General features: G+C 39.4%; 1 protein-coding gene across 3 annotated transcripts in view; it reads left to right on the top strand.

Moving 5' to 3' along the window:
* rpap3 (RNA polymerase II associated protein 3) overlaps positions 1-5633 on the top strand; it is a 48905-nt gene extending 43272 nt beyond the window's left edge. For 2 of the 3 annotated variants that reach the window (XM_078417285.1, XM_078417286.1), the window contains exons 16-17: positions 2368-2468; positions 5058-5633. In XM_078417285.1, the coding sequence (XP_078273411.1) occupies positions 2368-2468; positions 5058-5143 (187 nt within the window). In that variant the 3' untranslated portion in view covers positions 5144-5633. Of the gene's footprint in view, positions 1-2367; positions 2469-5057 lie in introns of those variants that run through there. The other variant, XM_078417287.1, reaches the window with a different exon arrangement.
* Positions 5634-8937: the final 3304 nt, after the last annotated feature.

The following is an 8937-nucleotide window of genomic DNA, read 5'->3' on the forward strand; positions in this document are numbered from 1 at the left end:
AACTAGAGATATTATAAAATTTTCACAAACTGCAGGAACCAGTATTAGTGCTTTCTGTGCTGCACTTAATCATGCTGGAAACACTTCATACAATGCCAGCAGAGAAATAAATCAGGCTACCCGTTCCAAAATTGAATAAAATAAATCTCTGGTGTTTTCCCCATAGTTTTCAATTAATAATTAATTTGATGAGATTAAATCAATAAAGCATTTCGAGAATCCGCACACAATTAGTTCCTAATTATCTGCCAACTTCATGATAAGCTTGTGAGTTGTCCTTCGTTCCTGTACAGTCCAATTTTTTGAAATTCTTACCATGGAATAATAAGCAATTGCACAAAACCAGCACTTCATGATTTGTCGCTTACAAGATGCCTTGTGCCCATTTGACCATTAACTGCAAGGATGTTTTAACAAGATTCTATGGTTTGCTGTTTAGGGGTGTTTGGATGCAGCAATGTTATAGTAATTGGCCTTTTATTGGTAAAATAACTGAAGAAATACTATAAATACACTAGGTTAAACATGTTAAGATTGAGAGTTGAGGTGAAGAGAGGAAGAATAGCCTCGTAGTAAAAAAAAAGAAAGTCGTTGTCAATGGGGTTGCTGTGGCTCACGAAAAGGAGCATGAAGAGGAGGTAAAATAGTGAGCCACTTCACCTGGTAAATAGTAAGCCGCATTTCAATTCCAGAAGGAATTTAGAAGGGATTAAAAGTACCATTGGCAAATTTGCAGATGATACTAAGCTGGGGGGTAGTGTGAATTGTGAGGAAGATGCAATAAGGCTGCAGGGTGACTTGGACAGGTTGTGTGAGTGGGCGGATACATGGCAGCTGCAGTTTAATGTAGATAAGTGTGAGGTCATTCACTTTGGAAGTAAGAATAGAAAGGCAGATTATTATCTGAATGGTGTCAAGTTAGGAGGAGGGGGAGTTCAACGAGATCTGGGTGTCCTAGTGCATCAGTCAATGAAAGGAAGCATGCAGGTACAGCAGGCAGTGAAGAAAGCCAATGGAATGTTGGCCTTCATAACAAGAGGAGTTGAGTATAGGAGCAAAGAGGTCCTTCTACAGTTGTACCGGGCCCTGGTGAGACCGCACCTGGAGTACTGTGTGCAGTTTTGGTCTCCAAATTTGAGGAAGGATATTCTTGCTATGGAGGGCGTGCAGCGTAGGTTCACTAGGTTAATTCCCGGAATGGCAGGACTGTCGTATGTTGAAAGGCTGGAGCGATTGGGCTTGTATACACTGGAATTTAGAAGGATGAGGGGGGATCTTATTGAAACATATAAGATAATTAGGGGATTGGACACATTAGAGGCAGGAAACATGTTCCCAATGTTGGGGGAGTCCAGAACAAGGGGCTACAGTTTAAGAATAAGGGGTAGGCTATTTAGAACGGAGATGAGGAAGAACTTTTCAGTCAGAGAGTGGTGAAGGTGTGGAATTCTCTGCCTCAGAAGGCAGTGGAGGCCAGTTCGTTGGATGCTTTCAAGAGAGAGCTGGATAGAGCTCTTAAGGATAGCGGAGTGAGGGGGTATGGGGAGAAGGCAGGAACGGGGTACTGATTGAGAGAGATCAGCCATGATCGCATTGAATGGCGGTGCTGGCTCGAAGGGCTGAATGGCCTCCTCCTGCACCTATTGTCTATTGTCTATTTCAGTCAGGTGCTGAAGATTTGGCATCAGATGTTTTCTTGGCTTTTGTGATTATACTGGGTTACGTTATATTTCTCGCAATACTTGCAGCCTTGAATCAGTTGGTTACAAAAACTGCCTAACAGGGGTAAGTTTTATCTAATATAAATGAGAAATACTCAATCTTCCCAAACTCTGAAAGTTACTGCAAAATCATACTGAACCTAAAATAAAAACTGAAAAACATTATGCTGTCCAAACAGGATATAGGCTTGTGCCATATAGTGGCTTATTGGATCCCTATTCCTTGACAGTAGGAATGGAAGATAGATACAAAAAGCTGGAGGAACTCAGCGGGTCAGACAACATCTCTGGAGAAAAAGAATAGGTGACGTTCCGGGTCTTGACCCGAAACATCGCCTATTCCTTTTCTCCAGAGATACTGTCTGACCGGCTGAGTTACTCCAGCTTTTTGTGTCTATCTTCGGTGTAAACTGGCATCTCCAGTTCCTTTCTACACAGTAGGAATGGGAACTTCAGAGCCAATTCAAGCAGCATTAAAGGTAAGTTTATTGCAGGTGCAGCAATATATTTTGTAACATAATAATAAGTTTAAAATAATTTTGATTCAAATGCTATTTCAATGAAATCGTAAATTGATGTGTAAATTTGGAACAGAAATGTTACTGGTTTGATTTTAAGTAATCAGTGATTACTTTGCATTTTCTAGGTTTGAAGAACCTTCCCTAATTTTAGATATCCTGAAGAACTTATCAAATGTAAGACGATTTGATATGGCAGTGATGTTTATGTCACATCCTGAACGAAAAAGTAAGTTATACTTAACCTGCTGCAGTTTCTGAAGTAAACAAAAACCTGCAGATGGTGGTAATCTGAAACAAAAGTGAATAGTGAAAGTCCTGGATAGAGTGGACGTGGAGAGGATTTGGAGTGGGGGGAGTCTTGGACCAGAGGTAATAGCCTCAGATTAAAAGAAGATACCTTTAGAAAGGAGATAAGGAATTTCTTTAGTGAGAAGGTGTTGAATCTGTGGAATTCATTGCCACAGAAGGCCGTGGAGGCCAAGTCAATGGATATTTTTAAAGCAGTGATTGACAGATTCTTGATTAATATGGGTTTCAGGGGTTATGGGGAGGAGGCAGAAGAATGGGGTTGAGAGGGAAAGAAAGATCAGCCATGATTGAATAACGACGTAGACTTGATGGGCCAAATGGCCTGAGTTTGCTCCTATAACTTATGAACTTATGAAGTGATAATATGGCAGAAATCAGTTGGAAATAGACAGAGGGGAGGGTCTCAGTAAATGTACATTTTGTTTTAAAAGGTGCAGCATGTGATGCAGCAGTAGAGTTACTGCCTTACAGCACCAGAGACCCAGGTTAGATCAGGACTTTGGGTACTGTCTGTACGTATGTTCTCATCGGTTTTCACTATTTGCTCCAGTTTCTTCCCACACTCCAAAGTATCTCTAAACTAAAAACAAAATTGGGACAGGCCCTTAAAATTGTCCCTCGTGTGTAGATAGTGCTAGTGTACAAGCAATTGCTGGTCGGTGGGCCGAAGTGTCTGTTTCCACGAAGTATCTCTAAAAACAAAATTGCTGGGAACACTTTATAGACATTTTTTTTAATTTTTAACTGTCCTCAATAATTTATGCATTGGACAACTCAGTAAATAGCTGACTCTTGTCAATATCCTGTCCGAAATATTCCCTGCCTCTCTCACCCCCACCCTGTTTCCATCTTAAAGCAAGCTGTAAGTCCTGCTGTTTCCATCTCCCTTGATAATGGGCTAACATTGTGGGTGTTATCCCTATTGCCATTTTGTTTTGTTTTCTAACAAATATATTATGACCAGAAGACCTAAATCGTGTTTGAGATTAGCTGTATAAAAGATCAGTTTCTTTAAAAAAGGGAAAGCATGTTAAAATAATCTTCAATTTTTGTCCTTTTTATGTGGATTACTTGATTTAAATTAGTAGACAACTATTGTTCTATTTCAAATTTGAAATGTAGAATGAACAAACAAAAACAAGGTATGTAATGCATAGATCTAGAATACATTACCTTTAAACCAAAGAGTCAAGTGAACAATTGGTAAAATTTGTGATATCATGCAAAGGCAGCCATTGTCACCAGCAATGAATACAATTTCTGTCTCATGTTCAAGTTACTGTAATTCTGTTGTGAGTGGCATTAAGGTGCATCCTGTGCTATAACCTCTCTACACTGCTGATCTAAGGAAATAATCATACACAAGCAAAATCCTAAAATCAATAGGGTTGTTTTATTCTCCAAACATTATAAGCAATCCTGGGAACTGGGAAAGCCAGAGACAATCCTTTGATTTTTTTTTTCTTTCTCAATACTGCAATATGCCAAGTTTTTATTAAATTTGTTCTATGTTCTCACTCAGTAGCAATGACTCGCAGCCATTTCCTAGAGCTTTATTATCTCAGTGGTTGGTCAATAAATCAAAGGCTTTGGTAGAAATTTCATTGAATCAAAATATCCTGTGTAAGTCGCATGCAATCTCCCAAGGAGCCTTCGGTCATGTATTTTTTAACTATCTCAATTAAACCTGCATTTTAAAAATACAGAAAACTTGCGTACTGTACCAGGAGCTTTTGGCCATGTATTTTTTTAACTATATTGAATAAATCTGCATTTTAAAAATACAGAATAATGGGTCTGCAGTATCGGTGAAGAAAAATCTGAATTATATATGTTTTGTAGGTAATTATGAAACCACAGTATTTTATCCCAAACTAATTGAATGGAACTCAGCTGGATCCCGAATGTTTTTTCTCCAGGGCAATGAGAGATAAGCAATAAATGCTAGTTTTGCCAGTAATGTCCACATCTGGAAACTCGCGTATCATGAGGAATATCATGATATTCCTCGGTTGGTAAGGTGGCACAGCAGAGGCCCGGGTTCGATCCTGACTGGGTACTGTCTGTACGGAGTTTGTACGTTCTCCTGTGACTGCCTGGGTTTTCTTCGGGTGCTACAGTTTCCTCCCACATTTGTAGGTACAGATTTGTAGGTTAATTGGCTTTGGTAAAAAAATGTAAATTGTCCCTGGGGTTTAGGATAGTGTTGGTGTACAGGGATCGCTGGTCGGTCGTGAACTCGCTGGCCCGATGGACCAGTTTCAGTGCTGTTTCTCTAAATTCAACTAAAAATGGAAAACATTTTAGAGTCGAGAGTGTTTTATTGTCATATGTCCCAGATACAACAATGAAATTGTTCAAACAATGAAAATATTCTTCTCTGAAAGTATTTATCATTGGTTCATCTGCTGTTAAATCTTGTGTTATTGCTGATAAACGTGCACGTGGAAAGGTTTAATGGCAGTCAAAGTAAAACAAAAATGATTAATTGTCCTTGTTTTTGCAGTTGTAAAAGAATTATTTGATCACCTACTGAAATCTGGTGTTGAAGAAACGTCGCTTACAGAATTGAAGAGCAGATACAATGTGTGAAAGATTATTTGATTTTGCCAAGGCGACTGTCATTTTGTCTACTTCCTTCTTTAGCTGCTGCTTGAACATAAGGTAATCCCATTTGTACAATGTACCTATGGACCGATGTACAAAATGGTTCCCCATGATCTCTTCCGTGAATGCTCTTGCGTCTTGGTTGGTATTGCTAAAGATATTGCCACTGAGCATTCATAGGGCGATGGGTTTTTGGTATATTTTCCCTAAGTCTAGCTGAGACAGAGAAACCTTGTCTAAGGGAAGTGCTGTGGTACTTAAGAGAATGAATTGATGGGAGATATATTGGGTGGTTGAGCGAAGGAGTCACATTTTGCTGTAAGGAAACTTTCATTCACAATTTTTTTTTAAATTTAATCTTTCTTTGGCAAATTAAATCCAATTTTGATATATTTTTTCAGTTTGTGTGTGTGTGTTCTTGCATTGTTTTCGAAGTGTTTGAGAAATTTTATTTAAATCCGTTGCTAATAAAGTATGCCAAGAATTTTTGTCCAATTTATCAGGTCTCCTGTCTATTTATTGTTTCAAGTAAAATTTTAACTAAACAAATATTACTAATTTGAGATTTGCAACGAGCTCCGTTATTTAGTTAGACTGAACTTCAATTAAAATATACAAACATCAAAATATTCCATTGTACATGATGCATGGTCTATTTTCCACTTAATGGTAATTGCTTTTACTGCGCACTGCAGTCTTCAAATAATGAAAAGTTAATTATTAACAATTCCATGCAGTAATAAACATTGTGCCATCCATCAATCGAGCAAAATGGCAGAATTATATCAATTCATGGAAGGAATAGCAGAGGTCAGAAGAATGCCCTGGGATAAAGTACAATAACAGCTTTTACAGCAAAAGCAATTGCAACAAAAGATAATTCTGAACAGTTGTACAATATTAAGTCTTTTGATAACATCACGTACAACAAAGTGCAGAAAGTCAGGATCAGTACAATAACAAGAATTTGCTGGTAGTACCGAATATGCTATGGAACCCTGCATGAATAAACTAAGCTACGTCTGAAGCAAAACTTTAATTAAAACAATGATAATTAATCACCTGCCGAAAGAGTAATTCTAAGCAACTAAAAGGAAAGACCACAGTGGAGCAGCCATACTTCGCTTGGGCAGTGGTATGAATATTGATTTCTCTAACTTCAAGTAACCCCGGCATACCCTCTCTCTATCCCTCCCCCACCCAAGTCGCACCAGCCTCTCGGTTTCTCCCAACAAACAGCTAACAATGGCCGGTTTCCTTTATCGTCGTTACTTTTTTGCATATCTTTCATTCATTGTTCTTTATCTCTCTACATCATTGTCTATATCTCTTGTTTCCCTTATTCCTAACCAGTCTGATGAAGGGTCTCGACCCGAAACGTCACTCATTCCTTCTCCAGAGATGCTGCCTGTTCCGCTGAGTTGCTCCAGCTTTTTGTGTCCATGAAAAATAAAAGACTACCCATCTTTAGTTGACCAAGTATTTTGTCTGCAGAGAGAACAGAATAAGGCTCACTAGACTGAAGAGAACAAAAGCATTCTGATTAGGAAGTAATAACCTGCATAATGCACAGTTGCTTATCTTTGCAGCAAGGTACATTTTTCTTTGTCACTAAAATAATAACACCGAGAAGAAAATGTTTGCAAAGCTGTATTATCAGCAGTTGGATTTCAAGTTGTGAATATATGAATGAGCTAGATGGGGAAGCTGGAGAGGTGGATACATTTAAGGTGTTTAAAAGACATTTGATAAGGACATGGATGGAAAGGTTTTGAGGGATATGGGCCAAACGCACACAATTGGGACTAGGTTAGATAGACATCTTGGTCAGTAGGGACGAGTTGGGATAACTGGCCCGTTTCTGTGCTGCAAGACCCTGACTCCAATGGGAAAATGGGCAGTCTTAATGGAAGAGCTAGCATATGGGTCTGGGCATTGATATTCCTGCTGTGAGGATATTAAAGAGCTTCTTGGTTTGGATCAGCAGGACAAGTGTAGCATCTTGTATCTTGGGGAAGGCAACTAGGGAAGGCAACATACAATTGTGGTGCTTAAGCGGCTTTTGGATAGGCACATGAATATGCATGGAATGGGAGGATATAGATCATGTTCAGTCAGAGGAGACTAGGTTAACTTGGTAGCATGTTCGCCACAAACTTTGGTCAATGGCGCTTTATTGTCACGCGCAAACGCAGAGTGAAATATTTTTTTGTATACAGTTCAGTAAAGTATTGCCACACCTAAGCACAATCCCTGATTTGGGAAGTACAGAAATAGTCCACTGAGACTGCAAGCATGAGGTGCCATGTTTCCGCGCCGTTTTTAAAGTCCAGACTGCAATCTAGGTTTTACAAGTAGCACCAGATCGAGGCAAACCCCAGGCTGGTGCAGGGCCTCTAGCCGTCACTGTCCCTTTCCTCACCTGTCCACCTTTGTGCCCTGTGGGCATCTCCCACAGCCGATCTTGAGGACATGGAAGTCAAGACCCCGGTTTACTCTCCTACTGGCCTTGCTCCTCACATCCGTCGTCGCTGGCTCCCTCCTCTCTGGTCTTCAGGGGCCGGCTTGGCGGCTACCCCTCAACACGTTGCAGCCCACCGGGTCTTCATTTTGTAGGCCGAAGGTCCTGTGACTATACTGTATTGTTCTATGCCCTACAACTCCCATCCATCCGGATGCCAGCTTTCTCACATCACTGCAACTAGGCTGTTCCTTCCTGACTTCACCTACTAGATCAATCAGCAATTTGTCTCTTCATTTAGCAGCCAGTTAATTTTAACGATGAACTCACAATGAATAATACAGATCCACCACCGATTTTGGTAACTGATGGCTCGGCACCTCCTTTAATCCGGAAAAAATTACGAGAGCGCACTTGAAATCCCCCCATAAACAGTGATGGCTTTAACCTCCAGGGAGATCTTACTCCACTTTATTTGAGAGGCAATTTATTCAATGTTCTGTATTTAAGCTGGTAATTTAGTATTAACGTGAAGCGGGCATTACTTTTCATGGAGTGTGCTGTGAATGTTTCCTCATTTACATTTTCCTCAAACAAATTGGTCTTGCATGAACAGTGATTTAAGATTTTTGCTCTGCACCTCTTTAGTACAAAACAAAATGCTAATGAAGTTCACTTCCCTCGGTTATTACACCATAAATTGTAATATTAGAGTATTATTTTTCTTTTCAATTATTGTTTTGCATTCATAAGTATATTTCTTTACAGTATTGACTGCAAATGCCAGACATTGTAAATGGATCCACTGAAATTAGTCTAAGAGTAATAGAGAATGCAGAGTGTAATTGTACAATAACATTTCCGATATTTTTAATGTAATTCCAAATTTGCCCACATCTGTCATGGCGATTTAATGGAGTATGAACAAATTTAGAGGGTTGTTATAAATATTCCACAGATTGTGCTGGTACCTTTAATGCTGGAGCCCAGTCTGGTTTCTATGGCAATACTGACATGACATAGCCTCATAGCATTGCTTTTTAGCAATCAATAGAAAGAATAATTTAAATATGAAAATAAATTTGCTGTTATTAATCTGAAGCGGCAAAAGCACTTATTTTTAAAGTGCCTTAAATTTGGCAAAATCATTGGAATCATAAAATATTATTTGATGGAACCATATAAGAAGCCGCAGTTATACTCCAATAATCTGCTATCCCACCATTCAGAAATCCTGATGATTTGATATCTGGCTTACCAGGTAGTGTTCACTGCGCTCCCCTTCCATTCACCGAGACCCCAGTTCCCATGTTTCCAT

Source organism: Rhinoraja longicauda, chromosome 20 (assembly GCF_053455715.1).
Source record: "Rhinoraja longicauda isolate Sanriku21f chromosome 20, sRhiLon1.1, whole genome shotgun sequence".
Classification (NCBI taxonomy): Eukaryota; Metazoa; Chordata; class Chondrichthyes; order Rajiformes; family Arhynchobatidae; genus Rhinoraja; species Rhinoraja longicauda.